Raw genomic sequence first — 27,351 nt, forward strand, 5'->3', positions numbered from 1 at the left:
GGAGGGATGAGGAGGAGAGAGTGTTGTGCAACACTAGGCAGCGCTGTTCCAGTTATCAAGAGTTAATAATTTTATTCAACAATTATTAATAAAGTAGACTATTTATCAAATTGAATTATCAAAATGATTTAATCTTCGTGGGGCACCACCTGGTTTTCCAGAAAAAATAATAACTTTCACAGTGTAAATCAGTCTCAAAAATAGATATTATTCTGCAGAGTAGTAAATCTTACTACTATCACTCCAGAATAACGGTTGAAGGCGTTACAGTTCGGCTCTAGCTCTGTCAAACAGCCATTGTGACCAGAATTTGTATAAAACACAAACACAGGGATTAAAGTTCTCCGTCTCTAGACGGATTTCCGTCAATTCGAAAATTAGGGAAAAAAAAAAGAAAAGAACAAAAAAACATTTGCACGTGCGTTACCATGTTAAGCCTGAATTATGGTTCTGCGTTAAAACGACGCAGAGCCTACGCCGTAGGGTACGGCGCAGGTTACGCGGCGTGGCGCACCGTACGTTGCGCATCGCCGCGTAACCTACGCCGTAGGCTCTGCGTTGGAGTAACGCTGAACCATAAATCAGCTTTTAGGCATTAAACTGGCGCTATTGTAAACCAATGAAGCGAGCCAGAGCCTTGGTTTTAGCCAATCAGGAACAGAGGAGGGCGTGTTGGATCAAGGGGGTAGTCTGGGGGAGCAGTCGCCCCGTCGCCCTCCTCTCCCCGCCGCCGGAGGTGCGGCGTCCGGCCCGCCTCGCGGGGCCTTCGTCCAGCGGCGTCCCCGCGTCGTCGGGCGGGGTATTTCGCGGGGCGGTGTCCGGCACCGCGCGGAAGGCGATCCGGTGGGGGGGATCGGGTACGGCGGTCGGCGGCGGCGACTCTGGACGCGCGCCGGGCCCTTCTTGCGGATCTGCCCGCTGCGGCGCCCGTCGGGGACCCGTTAACGCGGCCCCCGGCAGGTCGCCTCTAGGTTTACCACCTTTCAGAAAAAGAAATAAGGAACGCCTGATTTCAGCAGCGCAGGCGCCAAAAAAAGGACATCCCCAAAACTTCTAAACTGCATAGAAATGTATTTATTTTATATAAAAAAACTAAATGCTTTGATTTAAAGTGCTTTAATAGCATTGAATTTGCACGACTGTACAGACAGGCAACCATACCAGTAACTGAAAAAACCTATCCTCCTATGCTACTGTACGTCCACATCAGCCCAGATGTAGAATATAGCTATAGGCAGTACTGGAGTTGAGGGGGGTGGCATCCCCCCTGAAATAAAAACGGTCCAAATCACCCCCCTGTAAAACTGCGTGGTTTTACTGCTATTTCAACATTTATTAGAGTCATCACCAGAAAAAGAACTTACTTGACAATTTTCACCTGTTTCAAGTAAATTTTCACTTGAAATAAGTAGGAAAATCTTCTTATTAAAAGCAAAAAAATCTTGTTTTTTCTACTTATTTCAAGTGAAAATCTACTTGAAACAGGTGAAAATTGTTGTTTTTTCCAGTGATGAGTCTTGTTTTAAGTGCAATGAGATTTTTTTACTAAAATGAGAATTTTAACTAGAAATAGGACAAATATTCTTAAGATTTTGAGTTTTTGCAGTGATCCATTTAACTTATCCTGTGAAGGACAGAGTCATATTGATAAGTTCAGAAAACTGCAGAATCTGGTTGCTTTCCTCCTTCTCTGAGTTGGCAGGCGGAGGGGAGACCACTTTATATATGTTAAAGACAGAAAAAACCTTGTTTTCACAATAGGTGCAGTGCATAAATGGAGGGGGAATATGAACTGGCCTGAAAAATTTTTTTCAGTCAAAAATATTTTTTTTGCTTTAATCCCTGCAAACAACTTCTCATTAAAATCAATCAGCATTTGTTCACATCCAGGTGTCAAGACGATGGAAACGAGACCATTGAATAAATCCTGATGGCACACTGCGTTAAAACATAAAACACTCAACTAACAAGAAAAACAATAAAAATGAAACATTAACTGCATGAATGGAAAAAGAAATCAAAACAATAAACACGTGATACAAAACTCACGATCATCTGGGTCTCCAGACAACTGGCTACACGTGGCCGGCCCTCGCCATGTGCAATCCAGACCGGATGACAAACACGGCATTTAAATCGTAAAAGAACTGGCGAAAAATGGCCCCACAAAATAAACGAACACAATAATGATAATGCACAGTAATACCGTATGCAGACAGTAATTTCATCAAACATAAATCTAGCTCTGAACCGCTCTAAATGAAACTGATCGCCCAGAGCATAAAACCTCACGCCTCCTCTGGATCCAGATCTGGAAGCTGCGGTCTCTCCAGGTGCTGATCAGGTTTCTGCCGGGGTTCTTCCCATCGAAGCTTTCAGTCCAAACGGTCTCCCGACTCTCTCTTCTCCTTCCGACTCTGAAATGAAGAGGACGGGGTGCAGCGTTGCAGCAGCCGGCGGTTCCCCCTGGTAACGGAGCCTGGTCACGTCGTCTCGTGCGCGCGGGTCCGGTCCACTCGTCGGACGGGCGGCTCCCGTCCCGGCTGATGAGCGCGTGAGCGTCATGGATTCAGGCGGGGGGATGCGTCTCGGTCTGATCTGGACACGCTGACCGGAGGATGAGGTTTCCTTGAGAGGGAGACTCAGAGCGGAGAGGGAAGTTAGAAGGAGAGAAAAGTCAGGAGTGCACAGCGCTCCGTGGTAACGGATCTTACGCTCCGCCGGACAATCCAGGAACGAAGCGGGAGGATGGATGGATGGATGTGTATATATATATATATATATATATATATATACACACACATGTGTATGTATTTATGTTGTATGCCTAACTCCTCCCCCTCTCTCTGACTCCTCCCCCTCCTCTAACTCCTCCCCCTCTCTCTGACTCCTCCCCCTCCTCTAACTCCTCCCCCTCTCTCTGACTCCTCCCCCTCTCTCTGACTCCTCCCCCTCTCTCTGACTCCTCCCCCTCTCTCTAACTCCTCCCCCTCTCTCTGACTCCTCCCCCTCTCTGACTCCTCCCCCTCTCTGACTCCTCCCCCTCTCTCTGACTCCTCCCTCTCTCTCTCCAGGGACGGTCCCTGTAAAAAGAGTCACGTGTTGAAACTGAACACGACGGGGAAGTTTGCTCTGAACATTTCAGACAACCTGGTGGTGGTTCATCACCAGAGTTCTCAGGTAAACTGACCTGTACACACCTGTACACACACCTGGATACACACCTGTACACACACCTGGTGGTGGTTCATCACCAGAGTTCTCAGGTAAACTCACCTGTACACACCTGTAACACCTGTACACTAGGGATGTAACAATATATCGTGCCACGAAATTTCGCGATACAAAAACGGCACAATACGTGTCGTGGAGGTTACAAAGTGTATCGCGATATTGGGTTATTAATATTAATCTAACGCGCATCCGACCGCGGCCGCCACCGCACCTCGACCCGCGGACCAAAATCTTACTCCGCTCAGAAGAAACTAGTCCCGTTTTGTGTTCCCGTTTTGAGCTCTGAACTTTTACTTATGTAAGGCTGGTGTAGAGTTAAGCCTTACCTTATTAAATTAAACCTTTTTCGAGTAGGATAAACACGCGGGCAACTTCTGCTGAGTTCCAGTGTACTTTAATGTCCCTCAACAGAGTAGGAATTTAGAGCATCAACACAGCACCTAGTGCTGTATCACTCCGCCCAATCTAAAACATATTAACAACTACAGATAAACTGACTAGTGTAATTATAGTCCCTGATTTACATCAGAATATAAAGAATATATTTATAAAATAATGAACCCTGAATTACCAAAATAAACTTCTTAACAAAAAGAAATCTCCTCTTACACTTATAAGGTGAGCATAAATCAATCTTTTTTATGATGTAACATTGTATGTATTTATTTACTTTTATTTATTTATTTAATTTTAGTTGTTAAATTAGAAAGAAAAAAGTCAAGTCATACATGAGAGAAACTATTCAGTTTGTGTCTAATATTTGTACTTGTCTGAAACTGAAGATGCATAATGCAAACCTGACATTTACTTTTAGTTCAGTTTGTGGAAAGTGGTTGGCCTGGCTTTCTCTTTAAAACTTAAACAGTTATAAAACATTACAAACTGTAACAATAGGGCAAATGCACAGTATTATTTTGTATTTTGTGTCTTTCAAATAAAGGACATTTTTTTCCAGTTATATATTCCTCATTCAAGGTTGTTAAAAAAATACTGCTATAATATCGTATCATATCGTTATCGTGACCTCAATATGGCGTATCGTACCGTATCGTGAGATTAGTGTATCGTTACACCCCTACTGTACACACACCTGGATACACACCTGTACACACACCTGGTGGTGGTTCATCACCAGAGTTCACAGGTAAACTCACACACCTGTGTACACACACATGTACACACACCTATACACACCTGTACACACACACACCTGTACACACACACACACCTGTACACACACCTACACACCTGTATACACACCTACACACACCTGTACACACCGACACACACACACGTGGTGGTGGTTCATCACCAGAGCTCCCAGGTAAACTCACTCTCCTCTCTCTCTCCTGTCCCTCACCTGTCTCTCTCTCTCTCCATCAGACGTCCCTGATCTTTGACATCAGGCTGAAAGAACCCGACTCTGCCGTCAACCAGCACCAGCCGGTTCTGCCGGGCCGGTCCATCCACCCCTACCGGGTCCCGCTGGCAGGTACGACCCCTGACCTCTGACCCCTGACCTCTGACCTCCATCCATAACTACCGGGTCCCTCTGGCAGGTACGTACCTGGGGGTTGACCTCTGACCTCTAACCTCTGTTCTCTGGCTGCAGGTCCTGCCGTCGTTCCCTCCCAGCCTCCGTTGCCGTGCCAACTGTGTATCCTTTCCTGGCGCTTGGCGCCGCGTTAGCTTGCCATGTCGCACCTGAGCTTCACCTGAGCGGTTAGCGGTTAGCTCCCTGAGCCTCACCTGAGCGGTTAGCCGTTAGCTCCCTGAGCCTCACCTGAGCGGTTAGCCGTTAGCTCACTGAGCGTCACCTGAGCAGTTAGCGGTTAGCTCTCTGAGCGGTTAGCGGTTAGCTCCCCGAGTCTCACCTGAGCGTCACCTGAGCGGTTAGCGGTTAGCTCCCCGAGTCTCACCTGAGCGTCACCTGAGCGGTTAGCGGTTAGCTCCCTGAGCCTCACCTGAGCGGTTAGCGGTTAGCTCCCTGAGCCTCACCTGAGCGGTTAGCGGTTAGCTCCCCGAGTCTCACCTGAGCGTCACCTGAGCGGTTAGCGGTTAGCTCCCCGAGTCTCACCTGAGCCTCACCTGAGCGGTTAGCGGTTAGCTCCCCGAGTCTCACCTGAGCGTCACCTGAGCGGTTAGCGGTTAGCTCCCTGAGCCTCACCTGAGCGGTTAGCAGTTAGCTCCCTGAGCCTCACCTGAGCGGTTAGCGGTTAGCTCCCTGAGCCTCACCTGAGCGGTTAGCTCCCTGAGCCTCACCTGAGCAGTTAGCGGTTAGCTCCCTGAGCCTCACCTTAGCGGTTAGCTCCCTTAGCCTCACCTGAGCGGTTAGCGGTTAGCTCCCTGAGCCTCACCTGAGCGGTTAGCGGTTAGCTCCCTGAGCCTCACCTGAGCGGTTAGCTCCCTGACTCCTCCCCAGACTCCTCCTCCTGGAGCGTCTTCCAGCCCGACATCATCATCAGCGCCAGCGAAGGTGGGTGGAGTCAGCCTGACGGGCAGGTGGAGGGGCGTGGTTTCACCGTGTGTGTGTGTGTGTGTGTATATATAATTAATGTGTGTATCCCCCCCAGGTTACCTGTGGTACCTGCAGGTGAAGCTTCCTCCGACCGTCAACCTGCTGCAGGACAAAGGGAAGCTGATGGATTTCCTGCTGCGGCGCCGGGACTGCAAGATGGTGATCCTGGCGGTTTGTTCCCAACGTACGTACCTGAGACTCACCTGAGACTCACCTGAGACCTGAGACCCACCTGATACCTGAGACTCAACTGACCCAGAACCAGTCCTGACCCCCTCCGTCTCCTTGCAGTCCTGGGTTCCGGGGAGGACGGGTCTCTCCCCGTCGTGGCCACCGTCTTCGACAAGCTCAACCAGGTGTACAAGGATTACCTGGAGGCGGAGCAGAGCTACACGCAGGTGAGTGGGGGCGGGGCCAGGTAGGGGGCGGAGCCAGGGAGGGGGCGGAGCAGAGCTGCACGCAGGTGAGTGGGGGCAGGGCCAGGGAGGGGGCGGAGCCAGGGAGGGGGCAGAGCAGAGCTACACGCAGGTGAGTGGGGGCGGGGCCAGGGAGGGGTGGGGCAGAGCTACACGCAGGTGAGTGGGGGCGGGGCCAGGTGGGGGCGGAGCTGGAGGACCCGCACTCACGTGTGTGTGTGTATATATTAATGTGTGTGTGTGTCTGTGTTTATATTAATGTGTGTGTGTGTGTCTGTGTTTATATTAATGTGTGTGTGTGTGTGTGTGTGTGTTAATGTGTGTGTGTTTAGGCGGTGGAGGCGGGAACCGGCCGTGGCGGCTCCGCCCAGAAACGTCCCGTCAGGACTCAGGCGGTGGTGGATCAGTCGGACATGTACACACACGTGCTGTCCTGCTTCACGGAGAGGAAGGTACACACCTGTACACACACCTGGATACACACCTGTATACACACACCTGTACACCTACCTGGATACACACCTGTACACCTACCTGGACACACACCTGGATACACACACCTGTACACACACCTGTACACACACACCTGGATACACACACCTGGACACACACCTGGATACACACACCTGGATACACACACCTGGATACACACACCTGTACACACACCTGGATACACACCTTTACCCACACCTGGATACACACACCTGGGTACACACACCTGGCTACACACACCTGGATACACGCACCTGGATACACGCACCTGGATACACGCACCTGGCTACACGCACCTGGATACACACACCTGGGTACACACACCTGGGTACACACACCTGGCTACACACACCTGGCTACACACACCTGGATACACGCACCTGGATACACGCACCTGGATACACGCACCTGGGTACACACACCTGGCTACACACACCTGGCTACACACACCTGGCTACACACACCTGGATACACGCACCTGGATACACGCACCTGGATACACGCACCTGGCTACACACACCTGGCTACACACACCTGGGAACACACACCTGTACACACACCTGTACACACACCTGGATACACACCTGGGTACACACCTGGATACACACCTGTACACACACCTGGATACACACACCTGGATACACACCTGTACACACACACCTGGATACACACACCTGGGTACACACACACCTGGACACACACACCTGAACACACACTTGGATACATACACACCTGGATACACACACACCTGGATACACACACCTGTACACACACCTGGATACACACACCTGGATACACACACCTGGATACACACACCTGGATACACACACCTGGATAAACACACACGGATACACACACCTGGATACACACACCTGGATACACACCTGGATACACACACCTGTACACACACCTGGATACACACACCTGGATACACACACCTGGATACACACACCTGTACACACACCTGAACACATACCTGAACACACACCTGAACACACACCTGGACACACACCTGGACACACACACACCTGTACACACACACACCTGGACACACACCTGTACACACACCTGGACACACACCTGTACACACACACACCTGAACACACACCTGGACACATACACACCTGGATACACACCTGAACACACCTGGATACACACATCTCTGGACACACACCTGGACACACACCTGGATACACACACCTGAACACACACCTGGATACACACCTGGACACACACACCTGGATACACACACCTAGATACACACACCTGGACACACACCTGGACACACACCTGGACACACACACACACCTGAACACACACCTGGATACACACACCTGGATACACACACCTAGATACACACACCTGGACACACACCTGTACACACACCTGGACACACACACACACCTGTACACACACACCTGGACACATACACACCTGGATACACACCTGAACACACCTGGATACACACATCTCTGGACACACACCTGGACACACACCTGGATACACACACCTGAACACACACCTGGATACACACCTGGACACACACACCTGGACACACACACCTAGATACACACACCTGGACACACACCTGTACACACACCTGGACACACACACACACCTGAACACACACCTGGATACACACACCTGGATACACACACCTAGATACACACACCTGGACACACACCTGTACACACACCTGGACACACACACACACCTGTACACACACACCTGGACACACACACCTGAACACACACCTGGACACACACACCTGGACACATACACACCTGGACACACACACCTGGATTCATACACACCTGGACACACACACCTGGATACATACACACCTGGATACACACCTGTACACACACCTGTACACACACCTGGATACACACACCTGGACACACACACCTGGACACACACACCTGGATACACACCTGGATACACACCTGTACACACACCTGGATACACACCTGTACACACACCTGGATACACACACCTGGATACACACACCTGGATACACACACCTGAACACACACCTGGATACACACACCTGGACACACACACCTGGATACACACCTGGATACACACACCTGGACACACACACCTGGATACACACACCTGAACACACACCTGGATACACACACCTGGACACACACACCTGTACACACACACCTGGATACACACACCTGTACACACACACCTGGATACACACACCTGTACACACACCTGGACACACACACACACACACCTGGATACACACACCTGTACACACACCTGGACACACACACACACCTGGATACACACACCTGGATACACACACCTGGATACACACACCTGAACACACACCTGGACACACACCTGGATACACACACCTGGATACACACACCTGGATACACACACCTGGACACACACACCTGGATACACACACCTGGATACACACACCTGAACACACACCTGGACACACACCTGGATACACACACCTGGATACACACACCTGGACACACACACCTGGATACACACACCTGGATACACACACCTGGATACACACACCTGGACACACACACCTGGACACACACACCTGGACACACACACCTGGATACACACACCTGGACATACACACCTGGACACACACACCTGGATACACACACCTGGACACACACACCTGGATACACACACCTGGACACACACACCTGGACACACACACCTGGACACACACACCTGGATACACACACCTGGACATACACACCTGGACACACACACCTGGATACACACACCTGGATACACACACCTAGATACACACCTGGACATACACACCTGGACACACACACCTGGATACACACACCTGGATACACACACCTAGATACACACCTGGACATACACACCTGGACACACACACCTGGATACACACACCTGGATACACACACCTGGACACACACACCTGGATACACACCTGGATACACACACCTGGATACACACACCTGGACACACACACCTGGACACACACACCTGGACACACACCTGGATACACACACCTGGATACACACACCTGGACACACACACCTGGATACACACACACCTGGATACACACACACCTGGACACACACACCTGGACACACACACCTGGATACACACACCTGGACACACACACCTGGACACACACACCTGGATACACACACCTGGACACACACACCTGGACACACACACCTGGACACACACCTGGATACACACACCTGGATACACACACCTGGACACACACACCTGGATACACACACACCTGGATACACACACACCTGGACACACACACCTGGATACACACCTGGATACACACACCTGGACACACACACCTGGACACACACCTGGACACACACACCTGGATACACACACCTGGACACACACACCTGGATACACACACACCTGGATACACACACACCTGGACACACACACCTGGACACACACACCTGGATACACACACCTGGATACACACACCTGGATACATACACACCTGGATACACACACCTGGATACACACACCTGGACACACACACCTGGACACACACACCTGGATACACACACACCTGGATACACACACACCTGGACACACACACCTGGACACACACACCTGGACACACACACCTGGATACACACACCTGGACACACACACCTGGACACACACACCTGGATACACACACCTGGACACACACACCTGGACACACACACCTGGACACACACCTGGACACACACACCTGGATACACACACCTGGACACACACACCTGGATACATACACACCTGGACACACACACCTGGATACATACACACCTGGATACACACACCTGGACACACACACCTGGACACACACACCTGGATACACACACCTGTACACACACCTGGCCTGAAACGTGTGTGTGTGTGTGTGTGTGTGTGTGTGTGTGTGTGTGTGTGTGTGTGTGTGTGTGTGTGTGTGTGTGTGTGTGTGTGTGTGTGTGTGTGTGTGTGTGTGTGTGTGTATTAATGTATTCATGTGTGTGTTTATGTGTGTATTAATGTATTCATGTGTGTGTGTTTATGTGTGTATTAATGTATTCATGTGTGTGTGTTTATGTGTGTATTAATGTATTCATGTGTGTGTGTGTTTATGTGTGTATTAATGTATTCATGTGTGTGTTTATGTGTGTATTAATGTATTCATGTGTGTATTAATGTATTCATGTGTGTGTGTTTATGTGTGTATTAATGTATTCATGTGTGTGTGTGTTTATGTGTGTATTAATGTATTCATGTGTGTGTGTGTTTATGTGTGTATTAATGTATTCATGTGTGTATTAATGTATTCATGTGTGTGTGTTTATGTGTGTATTAATGTATTCATGTGTGTGTGTTTATGTGTGTATTAATGTATTCATGTGTGTGTGTGTTTATGTGTGTATTAATGTATTCATGTGTGTGTTTATGTGTGTATTAATGTATTCATGTTTGTGTTTATGTGTGTATTAATGTATTAATGTGTGTGTGCAGGACGTGTCCCACAAGTTTGTCATTGCTGTCCTGATGGAATACATCCGCTCCCTGAACCAGTACCAGGTCACCGTGCAGGTAAGAGAGGCCACGCCCACCAGGGGTGGAGGATCCTCCACCCCTGGTGGGCGGAGCCTCCCCTCACACCTGTCCCCCCAGTGGGCCGGGCCTCCCCTCACACCTGTCCCCCCAGTGGGCGGAGCCTCCCCTCACACCTGTCCCCCCAGTGGGCCGGGCCTCCCCTCACACCTGTCCCCCCAGTGGGCCGGGCCTCCCCTCACACCTGTCCCCCCAGTGGGCGGAGCCTCCCCTCACACCTGTCCCCCCAGTGGGCGGAGCCTCCCCTCACACCTGTCCTCCCTGCAGCACTACCTGTACGAGCTGGTGATCAAGACGCTGGTGCAGCACAACCTGTTCTACATGCTGCACCAGTTCCTGCAGTACCACGTGCTGAGTGACTCCAAGCCCCTGGTGAGTTCCCAGCATGCACCGGGGCCTGGGGGGGGCAACAATGATTGTATGTTGATGAAAGTTTTTTTTAATGTCCGTGTGTGTGGAGGGTGAATGTGTCTAGATATATATATATATATATATATATATATATATATATATTTTATTTGTGTTTATTTCATTTTATTGATTTATTTTTCAGTTATCTTACTTTTATATGATCCGCTGACTGGAGAGCACTTTTAATTTCGTTGTACATAGTGATAATGAATGAATGAATGAATGAATGAATGAATGAATGAAGTTTATTCAGTCATGACAACACAAAACACAACACCAAGAAAACATTGTGCACAGCATTAACCTTTCACACAAAACCAATAATCATATTGAACAACGACTGAAAAGGCTGAAGCAAAACTGCTTATAAAAGCCTGTCCTTTATTATCAACTTTCTTTTTTTGGTTACCGACCTCCAGAAAAAAGAAAAGACAATAGAAAAGCAAAGAAACATTACCAAATAGTCAATGGCACTTATAAGCTTCAAAATCAGCTTTACAAACCATTTTCTTAAAAACCAAAAGAGAATGGCATGTTTAATGACAATAAAGATGTATCTATTACATAAACAACCGGGATGATGTCATTAGTGGAATCTATAAGGGTTCTGGACCAGAACTGGACCAGAACTGGATCTGGTGTGGGATGGGAAGAGTGTAACTGTGTTTCCAGCATCAATAACCTTTTACAACCTGAATATCAGCAATAACCCGGTTACACGGCCATGTAAACACCAATAACCCCTTTGAATAACCTGAATATGCTCATATTCTGGTTTTTAAAAACCCCAATATGAGCCCTGGGTTACTCCTTTTCTAACTGAATATTGGGTCATGTAAACGTAACGGAATATCCCCATCAAACGGAACAGGAATCTGTTTTCTGCTCATGCTCTGTTCACAAGGAATCCTGGTCTTTTGAGTCCAGGAAGTTCTTCTAAACACGGAGAAACCAAGACCAGGAGGAGACTAATCACTTCATAAATGTAATGAAGGATATGAACATTTCTGCATTTGTAGACGGTAGAAAGTACCGGGATAGACAGATTTACTAAAAGTTGCTGAAGCAGCATTTGTTTTGAATTTGGATCCAGGAAGAAGAAGCAGAAATGACGGGAATTGTGTCATCACGTTCTCCGTGCGTCGCTGGTTTGATCCAGATATCCTGAATGATTAATCACCATGTAAACGGAATATTCCCAATGTTTCAGGAACTGGAATATTAGCAATAACCTGAATTTGGACTGATGTAAACGTAGTCCATGATGTGTGATGTTTGGACCTGTGACCGGTGTCTGACCCGTGTCTGACCCGTGTCCCCCCCGTGTCCCCCAGGCCTGTCTCCTGCTGTCCCTGGAGAGCACCTACCCTCCAGCCCACCAGCTGTCCCTGGACATGCTCAAGGTAAACCAGGTTCAGGCTGCAGTGGAAGCTTGTAGGACTAATGTAGATTCTTCAGAACTGGACATTTAGTGGATGAAACACCCACGACTCTCTGTATCAAACCATTCAGAAGTTATGGAGGAAAATAGGAACTATCAAATATGGACCAATCAGAAGAAGGGTGGGCGCGCTTTTTGGCGTCTAGTGTCGACACGGTAGCACTTTTGAAAGAGAAAAGTAATGCGTGTTGTCGCAGGATGGAGACACACATTTTGATGTATAACACCTGGGTTATTAAAAATTAATAACTGTTAATTCAAAATGGCCGACTTCCTGTTGGGTTTCGGCCATGGCGCCAAGAGACTTTTCTTTAAGTTGCGACATGATACAGGTGTGTACCGATTTTCGTGCATGCACGTCAAACCGTATTGTGGGGCTTGAGCATGGATGTATTATATTAACTGGATACCGGACAGGAAAATGGCCGCCCGTTCATTTCAATGGAAGTTGCTCATCTGGCACATACGGCGAAAAATTTCCTGACTTCCGGGTTTACTTCCGCATTAAGGGGCCCATAGAGCATGCTCAGTTGAGTCACCTCCCATGATGCTCTGGGGTCTCCCATCATGCCCCGGGGCAACATCCATGGCACCGACACGGCCGTGACGTCACGCCCAGAAAGAGACTTTTCTTTGACTTTTCTGGCTGTTATAAAACATCTTTGACGGATATAAAGTCCATGACTTAAAAATATAGAATACAAAGATTAGTAATTGCCGGTGATTACAGCTGGAGGTTCCTGTGAACAGTTTTAGAGGCTTCTCTTTTACTATTGCGGTCTATGGGAAAAAAGCTTTCTGGGCCCCATGGGATTTTTGGTTGCAGTACCGCGGCTGGACACTGGGGGGAACCGGCGCTGCTGAGTGGAGACTCGGGGGGCTGGGCTTGAGGCACAAAGTTTTCTAGGGGGCGCTGTTGAGCCGTTAGGCCACGCCCATTAATGCAAACCATTAAATATCACATTTTTCACCAGGCCTGGCTTGGTGCAAAATGTGGTGACTTTTGGGGCGTTTAGGGGGGAAAAGGCCCTAATTTTATCGGAAAAATAAAGAAAGAAAAAAGAAAAATTCCTACAGATACAATAGGGCCGTCAGTGCTCGGGCCCTAATAAAGATAATATTAAGGATTTAAGTAAGGATGTGTAGGAAGTGTTCTAAGAAAGGCCCCCACACCTTATGACATTTTTTTTTAAGTTATATTGTCTAGTATATTTTTCCCAGATGTAGGCAGGACATAATATCCAGCGGAGCAGCGTCCTCCACCCCAACAGAATGACCCGTCCAGCCAGCAGAGAGGACAAGGACAAAGTCTGACGTTTCCAGAGTCCCGGTCTTGACCGTCTTGTGTCTCCTCAGCGTCTCTCCACGGCCAACGACGAGATCGTGGAGGTTCTTCTGTCCAAGCAGCAGGTTCTGGCCGCGCTGAGGTTCATCCGGAGTGTGGGTGGGTACCGGTACCGCTTCTGGTTTCTCTGGGGGTCTAACTGGTCCTAACTGGGTCTAACTGGGTCTAACTCGGGGCTCAGCAACCCGTGGCTCTAGAGCCCTAGTGGCTCCTGGAGCTTTCTCAAAAATGTTGGACCTCTTTTTTCCTTTTTCTCTTTTTCCTTTTTTTTCTCTTCTTTTTTTCCTTTTTTCTTCCTTTTTGCTTTCCTTTTTAATCTCGACATTTCGACTTTGTTCTCGAAATTTTGACTTTTTTCTTGATATTTCGACTTTTTTCTCGACATTTCAACTTTTTTCTCGACATTTCTCATTTCGCCATTTGCCTTCATTCTAATTCTGATACAACACTTTTCATTTTTTGCAGCTCCAGACATATTAGTTTTTTGTGTTTTTGGTCCAATATTACGGTGGCCGAGACCCGCCATTGCTAAAAATAAAAGTAACGCTGCAAACAGAAACAAACGCCGCTGCAAATGAAAGAAACGCTGAAATAACAAGAAACGCTGCTGAAAATAAAACGACGCAAATAAAAAAGCCACAACAGAAGTGAATTACCGGGGACTATTTTTGCTGATGCAGCGGTGTTTTTACGTGAGAGGAGAAGTCCCTGACCACCACACACAGCTTCAACTTCACATTCATACAAATAACTACTGTTACCCACGCTTTAGATTATTATTGGCATTATTATTAATGATAAAAGCAACAAAAAGAACAACACCTCTCACGTAAAAACACCGGTGCGTCGGCAAAAACAGCCCCGGGTAATTCACTTCCGTTGTGGCTTTTTTATTTGCGTCGTTTTTTATTTTATTTGAATCGGGGTTTCTTTATATTTTCAGCATTTATTTTATTTGCAGCTGCGTTTCTATTTGTTTGCAGCGTTTATTTTATTTGCTAAGCGTTTCTTTAATTTGCAGCAGCGTTTGTTTCTGTTTCTGTTGTTTCTGTTACTTTTATTTTTAGCAATGGCGGGTCTTGGACACTAGGGCTGCAACTAACGACTATTTTAATAGTCGACTAGTCACCGACTATTGACACGATTAGTCGACTAATCGGATAATTAGTATTTTTTTTTTTAAACTTAGTATGAGGTTGCATTAATTATGTGGCAAATGATAATAAACACCAGAAAGATGGCACTAGAGCCCTGATATAGCGGGAATGTTTTCTTCATTCTGCTCCCGCTGCATTTCTGACCATTACCGTCTGCAACGTGTGTTCCACTCCCGCAAAACTCATGAATTCATGCCGCACGGCGCACAATAACAGAGATGCATTGATTTAGTGTCTTCTCCCGTCCCGCAAGAGAAAAGTCCAGACAAATCTATCTGATTTAATGTTAACATGATCATTGTGGAGTTTGATGGATAGTTGACAGTTCATAGGAACCTGACTGAAAGTTAGATGCAAATCCATCATTGTCATCAGCGCACAAGCCTTTTTTCACCTCTCACGCTGCATCAATTATGATTGAGGTTATAACAACGAGAGTAGCTGTGAGTGGCTCAAATAATACTAATAAATAACATGAAATAAACAAAGTTTAGAATGAAACTAATGAATTTAACAAATGAATGGCTTGGCAATTACATTGCTGTGGAGGGAGAGAATGTTTCTGAGCGACTGCGGTCCCGTCCGTCTCTCTTCCAAGATGCTCCACAGACACTAAACGCAGTTTCTCCAAATATCTGACTTAATTTAATACTTTGTCTGTCCCAAACTTTTTATTTTATTTTTTATCAAAGTTTTATTACCTGCAGCTGCTCAGACGCTGTCGTGCATGCGTGACTCTCAGCAGAGATTGTATTGAAGTGAGACGTCTCACTCCGTTAAAAAAACACGTCTGGAGACAATTGTCCACAATGGAATTCACTGTGACAATTTAGATTATGGATTTTTGTCGACGAATCGTTGCAGCCCTGGTGGACACCGTACAATATGGATCTAAAACATTTTGGGTTGCCGACCCCTGATTTAACCGGGTCTAACTGGTTCTGGTCCCGGTCTACCCAGGGGGGTCCTGCTAGTTCTAACTCAGGGATCAGCAACCCTAGTGGCTCCTGGAGCTTTTTCAAAAATGTTTGACTTTTTTTTCCTTTTTTTCTTCTTTTTTTCTTTTTTCCTTTTTTTTATTTTTTTTCTCTTTTTTCCCTTTTTCTTCTTTTTATTTCTCTTTTTTTCTTCCTTTTTCCTTTCCTTTTTAATCTCAACATTTCGAGTTTTCTTGACATTTTGACTTTTTTCACGAAATTTTAACTTTTTTCTCAACATTTCAACTTTTTTCTCAACATTTCGACTTTTTTTCTCGACATTTCCACTTTTTTCTCGAAGTGCAAGATGAAAAAAAAATCTTCCCCCAGTTCTAACTAATATAGAAACATGCAGCATGTGTTTCTTCATTCTAATTCTGATACAAGACTTTTCGTTTTTTGCGGCTCCAGACATATTTGTTTTTGTGTCTTTGGTCCAATATGGAACTAAAACATTTTGGGTTGCCGACCGCTGGTCTAACTGGTTCTAACTGGTTCTGGTCCTAACTGGTTCTGGTTCTAACTGGTTCTAACTGGTTCTGGTCCCGGTCTCCCCAGGCGGCCACGACAACGTCTCGGCCCGGAAGTTCCTGGACGCGGCCCGGCAGACGGAGGACCAGATGTTGTTCTACACCATCTTCAGATCCTTCCAGCAGAGGAACCAGCGGCTCCGGGGGAGCCCCGCCTTCACCCCAGGTGAGGGGTCAAAGGTCGGGGGGGGAGCCCCGCCTTCACCCCAGGTGAGGGGTCAAAGGTCAAAGGTCAGGGGGGGGAGCCCCGCCTTCACCCCAGGTGAGGGTCAAAGGTCAAAGGTCAGGGGGAGCCCCGCCTTCACCCCAGGTGAGAGGTCAAAGGTCAGGGGGGGGAGCCCCGCCTTCACCCCAGGTGAGAGGTCAAAGGTCAGGTCAGGGGGAGCCCCGCCTTCACCCCAGGTGAGGGTCAAAGGTCAGGGGGAGCCCCGCCTTCACCCCAGGTGAGGGGTCAAAGGTCAGGGGGAGCCCCGCCTTCACCCCAGGTGAGGGTCAAAGGTCAGGGGGGGGAGCCCCGCCTTCACCCCAGGTGAGGGGTCAAAGGTCAGGGGGGGAAGCCCCGCCTTCACCCCAGGTGAGGGTCAAAGGTCAAAGGTCAGGGGGAGCCCCGCCTTCACCCCAGGTGAGGGTCAAAGGTCAAAGGTCAGGGGGAGCCCCGCCTTCACCCCAGGTGAGGGTCAAAGGTCAAAGGTCAGGGGGAGCCCCGCCTTCACCCCAGGTGAGGGTCAAAGGTCAAAGGTCAGGGGGAGCCCCGCCTTCACCCCAGGTGAGGGGTCAAAGGTCAGGGGGGGGGAGCCCCGCCTTCACCCCAGGTGAGGGGTCAAAGGTCAGGGGGGGGGAGCCCCGCCTTCACCCCAGGTGAGGGGTCAAAGGTCAGGGGGAGCCCCGCCTTCACCCCAGGTGAGAGGTCAAAGGTCAGGGGGGGGAGCCCCGCCTTCACCCCAGGTGAGGGTCAAAGGTCAAAGGTCAGGGGGAGCCCCGCCTTCACCCCAGGTGAGGGGTCAAAGGTCAGGGGGGGGGAGCCCCGCCTTCACCCCAGGTGAGGGTCAAAGGTCAGGGGGAGCCCCGCCTTCACCCCAGGTGAGGGGTCAAAGGTCAGGGGGGGGAGCCCCGCCTTCACCCCAGGTGAGGGTCAAAGGTCAGGGGGGGGAGCCCCGCCTTCACCCCAGGTGAGGGGTCAAAGGTCAGGGGGAGCCCCGCCTTCACCCCAGGTGAGGGTCAAAGGTCAGGGGGAGCCCCGCCTTCCCCCCAGGTGAGGGTCAAAGGTCAGGGGGAGCCCCGCCTTCACCCCAGGTGAGAGGTCAAAGGTCAGGGGGGGGAGCCCCGCCTTCACCCCAGGTGAGGGTCAAAGGTCAGGGGGAGCCCCGCCTTCACCCCAGGTGAGAGGTCAAAGGTCAGGGGGAGCCCCGCCTTCACCCCAGGTGAGAGGTCAAAGGTCAGGGGGGGGGAGCCCTGCCTTCACCCCAGGTGAGGGGTCAAAGGTCAGGGGGGGGAGCCCCGCCTTCACCCCAGGTGAGGGGTCAAAGGTCAGGGGGAGCCCCGCCTTCCCCCCAGGTGAGAGGTCAAAGGTCAGGGGGGGGAGCCCCGCCTTCACCCCAGGTGAGAGGTCAAAGGTCAGGGGGGGGAGCCCCGCCTTCACCCCAGGTGAGGGGTCAAAGGTCAGGGGGAGCCCCGCCTTCACCCCAGGTGAGGGTCAAAGGTCAGGGGGGGAGCCCCGCCTTCACCCCAGGTGAGAGGTCAAAGGTCAGGGGGGGAGCCCCGCCTTCACCCCAGGTGAGAGGTCAAAGGTCAGGGGGAGCCCCGCCTTCACCCCAGGTGAGGGGTCAAAGGTCAGGTCAGGGGGAGCCCCGCCTTCACCCCAGGTGAGAGGTCAAAGGTCAGGTCAGGGGGAGCCCCGCCTTCACCCCAGGTGAGGGGTCAAAGGTCAGGGGGGGAGCCCCGCCTTCACCCCAGGTGAGAGGTCAAAGGTCAGGGGGAGCCCCGCCTTCACCCCAGGTTAGGGGTCAAAGGTCAGGGGGGGGAGCCCCGCCTTCACCCCAGGTGAGGGGTCAAAGGTCAGGGGGAGCCCGCCTTCACCCCAGGTGAGAGGTCAAAGGTCAAAGGTCACCGTGTGTGTATTTATTGTGTATATTGTGTATAATGTGTATTTATTGTGTATTGTGTTCCAGGGGAACACTGTGACGATCACGTGTGTGTATTTATTGTGTATAATGTGTGTGTGTGTGTGTATTTATTGTGTATAATGTGTGTGTGTGTGTATTTATTGTGTATTTATTGTGTATTTATTGTGTATTATGTGTGTATTATGTGTGTATTTATTGTGTATAATGTGTGTGTGTGTGTATTTATTGTGTATTTATTGTGTATTTATTGTGTATTATGTGTGTATTATGTGTGTATTTATTGTGTATAATGTGTGTGTGTGTGTATTTATTGTGTATTGTGTTCCAGGGGAACACTGTGACGATCACGTCTTCCACTTCAAGCAGCTGTTCGGGGAGCAGGCGCTGATGAAGAACAACACCGTCTGACAGGAAGTGATGTCACCGCCGTCTGACAGGAAGTGATGTCACCGCCGTCTGACAGGAAGTGATGTCACCACCGTCTGACAGGAAGTGATGTCACCACCGTCTGACAGGAAGTGATGTCACCACCGTCTGACAGGAAGTGATGTCACCGTCGTCTCACAGGAAGTGATGTCACTTCCCCCCCATCAGGTAGCCATCAGGCTACCTGATCAGGATCCAGATCAGGATCAAGACGACTGACAGAAACCTGAGATGTTGTTCTGTTAGATACTTACTGTGATGAAGATGAAGATGATGGTGATGGTGAAGGTGATGATGATGAAGATGATGATGGTGATGATGATGATGATGATGGTGATGAAGATGAAGGCTCGGGTCTCCAGAGCTTCTGAACTTCTTCTGATGTAAATAAATGATAAACTGTATGAAATAAAGTGTTTGTTTTGTCTCCAGCTGACGAGTTTCCTGTTTAAATCACAGGGGTTAAATGGTCATAATATTTCTCCTTTAATCATTTTATTTTAACCTTTGAGAAAAACATTATGACTTCATGAACTCCTGCTGTAAATGCTCATATATATATATATATATATATATATATATATATATATATAATATTATAAATGCTCAGTCTCTCTTTATAAATGTCAGAATGAACCTGTAGTTTAGTTTTCTTCCACCTGCGTTCAGCTTTTTAACACTATTTTGTATAAAGTTTATACAGTTATACAATCTACAACTTTACTGGGGCAGCAGTATTAATAACAACACAAATAAAATGAAACACAAAAAAATAAAAAACATTTGTAGCTTTTCTTTATTTTTCTACAGTTTCATGACTGGTGTTACGGTGTTACGACCGCCCTCTGGTGGTGACACTAGAAACTACAGTTTTGTTCCACTTAACGACATTGGCCGGGTTTCCCAGATCAGTTAAGTAGTTCTTAACAGCGAAAGACTTCTTTCAAACCTTCTTAAGGAGCCTGTGAAAGAAAATCGCGTTTCCCAGAGTCGCTCTTAGCTTAAGTATCTCTTTCATTAAGAAGGAAATGAAAGATGCTGCTGACCCAGTCTTTACAACCATCTTAGTGAACAAAGACTCACAGATCCAGCCGCGTCAGGCAAATCAATATCACACCAAGCAATGAGATATTAAAACAATGCACCCCGCACAAATTTTGATTTATTTTATACTTTAGATTTATATTGTTTAGCATTTATTGGTGACAGCAAAGGGGGAAAAAAAGAAAAATAAGGAATAACAAGTGTGTTCCTGTATATGCTTTATGCGCACAAATAAAACGATCATCATGAATATCATTTATTTGATAATTTGGCTGCTATACAGCATGTTCTCGCTGCAAATCAACCGCGTCACCGTGCGCGAAGCAGAACTGTTTATATGAACGCATTCGTGCGTCAGCACTTCAGTCCCCTGGACGTGCTGTCGGACCGCGCTGTCAGGCAGCCGGGACACCTGCGCCGTGCCCGAGCCCGAGCCCCTATGTGATGACAGGGAAGCAGCAGCTGAAGAACGAGATCCTTTGATGAATCGTTCATACAGTCTCAAATATAATCAATGGTGTCGGTTTATATTAAAGAATCTTTTTGCCCAGAAGAAAAAAGAGCGAAGACAACGACCCATAACTATTTTCTTCTCTCTCTTCTCGGGATGCAGCGTCATTCAGAAGAGGAGGAATACGTGCGAGGCGGGGATGATCTCTGCAATCTGAAGCCCTCTATAATTGTAAAAAGAATTTCACTTATCACGGGTTCTTTTTGGAACATAACCCCTGCGAAAAACCAGGGTTTGCTGTAATTCCACGTTGCGATTTGCGAAACTCGCCTTCTCTTGGCTCATGCTTTTGAACGCACACACACGCCCACCACGTTTCCTCCCGGTCTCCGTGTGTGGGGAAAAAAAGCCTCACTGTAGCCAGAAATAACGGAGTAACGCACCGTTTGGATGAAAAAGGGTCATTGAATTATATTTATCATCTTAATTTTTCATTATAACGCACAGGCAGCAGTGAATTAGTGCGTTAGGCAGCAGTGCTGCGTGTGAAAATGCGCTGATAGTGATCGGTGATCGATTTGCCTGGCATCGATTGATTTGGTTTCAGAACCGGACAGCTGCTCCAAAGAGCTTCTGAAAGAGCGAAACTAAAGAACGGTGTTAAGAAGTCATCTGGGAAACACCCGTATCTTAGGATTCTCTCTTAGTTCAAACCTTCTTTGAACCTCTCTTAAGTCCTTAAGAGAGGTTGGATCTGGGAAACCCGGCCATTATCGTCTGTAATTCATTTTAATTACAGAAATATTCATAAGTTACCGACTGTAATTACATTAATTAATGACAGAAGACGGATGAAGATTGTTTTTGCACTAATTTCTCCTCGAAACAGACTCGTTTTGGCTTTTTAACTGTTTATTGTCGATTTATTTTGAAAGGAATAACAGGATGTACTTTTGTCATTTCATTTTAGTTGTGTTGTTATTAATACTGCTGCCTCAGTAAAGTTGCAGATTATATAACTGTATAAACTTTATACAAAATAGTGTTAAAAGCTATGTATTTACTTTATTTTTTTAGCACTTTAGCAATGAATTACAGACGATAATGGCCGGGTTTCCCAGATCAGTTAAGTAGTTCTTAACAGCGAAAGACTTCTTTCAAACCTTCTTAAGGAGCCTGTGAAAGAAAATCGCGTTTCCCAGAGTCGCTCTTAGCTTAAGTATCTCTTTCATTAAGAAGGAAATGAAAGATGCTGCTGACCCAGTCTTTACAACCATCTTAGTGAACAAAGACTCACAGATCCAGCCGCGTCAGGCAAAACAATATTACACCAAGCAATGAGATATTAAAACAATGCACCCCGCACAAGTTTTGATCTATTTTATACTTTAGATTTATATTGTTTAGCATTTATTGGTGACAGCAAAGGGGGAAAAAAAGAAAAATAAGGAATAACAAGTGTGTTCCTGTATATGCTTTATGCATTACGCACAAATAAAACGATCATCATGAATATCATTTATTTGATGATTTGGCTGCTATACAGCATGTTCTCGCTGCAAATCAACCGCGTCACCGTGCGCGAAGCAGAACTGTTTTTATGAACGCATTCGTGCGTCAGCACTTCAGTCCCCTGGACGTGTGTCGGACCGCGCTGTCCAGGCAGCCGGGACACCGATCCTCCTGCGCCGCGCCCGAGCGCACCTATGTGATGACAGGGAAGCAGCAGCTGATCAACGGGATCCTTTGATGAATCGTTCATTACAGTCTCAAATATAATCAATGGTGTCGGTTTATATTAAAGAATCTTTTTGCCCAGAAGAAAAAAGAGCGAAGACAAGGACCCATAACTATTTTCTTCTCTTGAAAAAACCCACCTGCCGACTCGCGCTGTATACAGCGCGAGTCGGGATGCCGCATCATTCAGAAGAGGAGGAATACGTGCGAGGCGGGGATGATCTCTGCAATCTGAAGCCCTCTATAATTGTAAAAAGAATTTCACTTATCACGGGTTCTTTTTGGAACATAACCCCTGCGAAAAACCAGGGATTGCTGTAATTCCACGTTGCGATTTGCGAAACTCGCCTTCTCTTGGCTCATGTTTTTGAATGCACACACACGCCCACCCCGTTTCCTCCCGGTTTCTGCGTGTGGGGAAAAAAAGCCTCACTGTAGCCAGAAATAACGGAGTAACGCACCGTTTGGATGAAAAAGGGTCATTGAATTATATTTATCATCTTAATTTTTTATTATAACGCACAGGCAGCAGTGAATTAGTGCGTTAGGCAGCAGTGCTGCGTGTGAAAATGCGCTGATAGTGATCGGTGATCGATTTGCCTGGCATCGATTAATTTGGTTTCAGAACCGGACAGCTGCTCCAAAGAGCGTCTGAAAGAGCGAAACTAAAGGACGGTGTTAAGAAGTCATCTGGGAAACACCCGTATCTTAGGGTTCTCTCTTAGTTCAAACCTTCTTTGAACCTCTCTTAAATCCTTAAGAGAGGTTGGATCTGGGAAACCCGGCCAATGTCGTTAAGTGGAACAAAACTGTAGTTTCTAGTGTCACCACCAGAGGGAGGTCGTAACACCGTAACACCTTTCATGAAACTGTAGAAAAATAAAGAAAAGCTACAAATGTTTTTTATTTTGTTGTGTTTCATTTTATTTGTGTTGTTATTAATACTGCTGCCTCAGTAAAGTTGTAATTGTATAACTGTATAAACTTTATACAAAATAGTGTTAAAAGCTATGTATTTACTTTATTTTTTAGCAATTTAAACAAAAACAGCGGACCAAAGTGCAAAACTGCAATAAAAGACAATATTGACAAGACACAAGACATGAAACATAAAACAGATCATGAAACCTAAAATAGAAAAGAATTGAGGACCGGACATGTTTAACATACCGGCTGTGATTTAAATTAATTTGGATTATATTTAAAATCTTTAAAACTAATAACTGAAACAAAAGCACAAGAAATGTATGAAGTGTTAAGACATTTTCCCACTGATTTAGAAGACTGATATCCTTACTTACCCCTTGTATGATGGACTTTGCTGTATTATTTTACTTAAATGTCATGTATTTAATTTATTTATTATTGTTTGTACCTTATTTTCATATTATATTACTGTATAATTGTCATGGGACATTCAATCTCTACACACTTTATTCTCAGGTTTACATACTATATTATATTTATGATAGAGCTTACATCTGGTATTAAACAGGTTATTTTTGTAAAAATGATATATATTTATTTATACAAATTAGTGTATAGTATAAAAAGTAAATACAGACATATAATTTATGTATAAAAAAAAGAAGAAGAAAAGATAAGAAAACAAATACAGGTTACATTCCACCACATAAAGAAAAAAAACACATCAAAACACATATTTCAGTTACATGTTGGAAAAGGAGTGGGAGGAAGTTTAGTTGTGGAAAGGGGGTGGGATTAAATACATTTATACATGTTGAAATAAATAAAAACGAACGAACATACAGTGTCCAATCTACTGTTCCCTTTATCAACCTCGTTTCAATTACAAATGTATTTGTATGGAATGTAGATTTACCATGTTTGTTTTAGAATGAACCTTTGACACAAATAAAAGAATTAAGAAAAAAACCCAAACCTGCTGTGAGAAGCAACACAAAACCACAGTTTCACGGTTAAAGGAGTCTCTTTTTTCTCTTTTTTAAGGGTTTTCCTCGAGTTGACAGTTCCGGTTATAGTATAATAAAGTTATAGTATAATATAGTTTATTTTTATAGTATATATTATGTAATAAACCGAGTTCTATGGTGTTTTTTCAATAAAGGATTGCAACAGTTCGCCCTCTAGCGGTTATACAAGGTAATTGCAGTCAGTGTAAAGTTAGAAGGTTTAAATGACAAAAGTACTTCCTCTTATTCCTTTTAAAATAAAGCCACAATAAACAGTAAAAGGCACGACGACAAGTCTGATTCTTGGGGGAAATTAATGCAAAAACAATCTTCATCCGTTTTCTGTCATTAATTAATGTAATTACAGTCGGTAATTTATGAATAGTTCTGTAATTGAAATGAATTACAGACGATAATATCGTTAAGTGGAAGAAAACGGTAGTTTCTAGTGTCACCACCAGAGGGCGGTCTGTTCTCATCATCGCAACAACAGTCATCAAACTTTCTGCAGAAGAATTAAAAAAAAAACTACGGATTTACTTTATTTTTTAGCACTTTAAACAAAAACAGCGGACCAAAGTGCAAAATTGCAATAAAAGACAATATTGACAAGACACAAGATATGAAACATAAAACAGATCATGAAACCTAAAATAGAGAAGAATCGAGGACCGGACATGTTTAACATATCGGCTGTGATTTAAATTAATTTGGATTATATTTAAAATCTTTAAAACTAATAACTGAAACAAAAGCACAAAAAATGTATGAAGTGTTAAGACATTTTCCCACTGATTTAGAAGACTGATATCCTTACTTACCCCTTGTATGATGGACTTTGCTGTATTATTTTACTTAAATGTCATGTATTTAATTTATTTATTATTGTTTGTACATTATTTTCATATTATATTACTGTATAATTGTCATGGGACATTCAATCTGTGAGCAGCGGCGGCTACCACCAGGCCAGCAGCAGCTACCACCAGGCCAGCGGCGGCTACCACCAGGCCAGCGGCGGCTACCACCAGGCCAGCGGCGGCTACCACCAGGCCTCCAGCACTCACAGTGGCCGACAGCAGGCCTCTCCCAGCAACAAAGTGGCTCCTACCAGCAGCCAGGAAGCTTCCAGCAGCAACTGGTTAAAGAATCAGTACCAAGATGGCTACGAAAAGAGACATGGAAGAACTGAAGAGATCGAATGATGAAGTGAGAAAATCCTTGGAGTTCATGGGACATCAAATGGAAGCTATGACAAGTAAGCAAGACATTTTAATGGACATGATAAAAGAGATCAAAGAACTGAAGAAGCAGAATGAAGAGAAAGATGTCAAGATTGCACAATTGGAAAGCAGATGATCAAATATGGAACAATATACTCGGATGAATGATGTCATTGTGACAGGACTGTGGATAAGACCGGGGTCATTTGCTGCTGCATTGAAGTCCGGGGCGGAACAACCAGAGCCCACTGAGCAGGATCTGGACTCAGTGGAGCAGCAGGTGGTTAAGTTCCTCCAGAATAAGGGAATCAGTAGAAACAAGGACAACATAGAAGCCTGCCACCCTCTGCCCCAGAGAGACAAAAGCAAGCCAGCAACCATCATCATGAGCTTTGCAAACAGAAAATACAAAAGCAATCTTCTGCAACAGGGTAAGAGGCTCAAGGGAACAAATGTTTACCTCAATGCGGGTACGTCTCGCTCTGTTGATGCTACATCTCATCCGTTAGCTTGCTAACGCTGCGCATCTGGAACGTGGGGAGCTGTGTGTTGTTTAGCCTACTTGGGCAGTCTAACCAGCCGAGCTCTTTTCCCCAGAAACGCCTGCCCGGACCAAAGCCATCCACCACCAGGCCGAGCCCAGGCTCCTTCAGCCTCCACCACCAGGCCGAGCCCAGGCTCCTTCAACCTCCACCACCAGGCACAAGCACCAGCAGCAGCCAGCTCCACCAGGCTCCAGGCCCTGGCATCAGGCCAAGCCAAGAAAATGGGTCCAAAGCAACAAAAAAACTATGATGAGGAGAACGTTTCTCTCACTCAGGTAAATGAACTGTTAAATCACCAGAAAGAAATGTTCACTGCTCTTTTACAACAGCAGCAAGACATCTTTAAGAACCTTGTCAAGGTAATCATGGAGTCAACTAACTCTAGATTGGATACAATAACTAAAGATGTGCAGGATTTGAAGACAAGCATACAGTACACACAGAAGGATGTGGATGAACTTAAAATCTCCCAAGCTAGACAGTCAGAGCACCACAACACAACTCAAGCAGACGTCATGAAGTTGTGTGAGAGCCTTCAGGTCATTTTAGACAAACACGAGTACCTGGAGGGTCAATCTAGGAGAAACAACATTGTCATTGATGGTATACCTGAATCCACAGGGGAAACCTGGACAGACTCAGAGGTGAAAGTGAAAGACATGCTATTGCAGAAGTTACAACTACAAGGGGAGATTGAGGTAGAACGTGCACACCGCACAGGGAAACCTGATGTGAT

General features: G+C 46.6%; 1 protein-coding gene across 1 annotated transcript in view; it reads left to right on the top strand.

Annotated features, from left to right (window-relative positions):
• rmc1 (regulator of MON1-CCZ1) overlaps positions 1-19,967 on the top strand; it is a 29,428-nt gene extending 9,461 nt beyond the window's left edge. The window contains exons 7-21 of the mRNA XM_061713596.1: positions 626-857; positions 2,310-2,469; positions 3,069-3,180; positions 4,618-4,726; positions 4,847-4,891; positions 5,657-5,710; positions 5,808-5,936; positions 6,044-6,150; positions 6,501-6,620; positions 11,173-11,250; positions 11,539-11,643; positions 13,017-13,085; positions 14,480-14,567; positions 17,161-17,298; positions 19,584-19,967. Coding sequence (XP_061569580.1) covers positions 626-857; positions 2,310-2,469; positions 3,069-3,180; positions 4,618-4,726; positions 4,847-4,891; positions 5,657-5,710; positions 5,808-5,936; positions 6,044-6,150; positions 6,501-6,620; positions 11,173-11,250; positions 11,539-11,643; positions 13,017-13,085; positions 14,480-14,567; positions 17,161-17,298; positions 19,584-19,663 — 1,626 coding nt within the window. The 3' untranslated portion in view covers positions 19,664-19,967. The remainder of the gene's footprint in view (positions 1-625; positions 858-2,309; positions 2,470-3,068; positions 3,181-4,617; positions 4,727-4,846; positions 4,892-5,656; positions 5,711-5,807; positions 5,937-6,043; positions 6,151-6,500; positions 6,621-11,172; positions 11,251-11,538; positions 11,644-13,016; positions 13,086-14,479; positions 14,568-17,160; positions 17,299-19,583) is intronic.
• The last annotated feature ends 7,384 nt before the right edge of the window (positions 19,968-27,351 follow it).

The sequence above is a fragment of the Cololabis saira genome, chromosome 22 (genome assembly GCF_033807715.1).
Source record: "Cololabis saira isolate AMF1-May2022 chromosome 22, fColSai1.1, whole genome shotgun sequence".
NCBI classification, from domain to species: domain Eukaryota; kingdom Metazoa; phylum Chordata; class Actinopteri; order Beloniformes; family Belonidae; genus Cololabis; species Cololabis saira.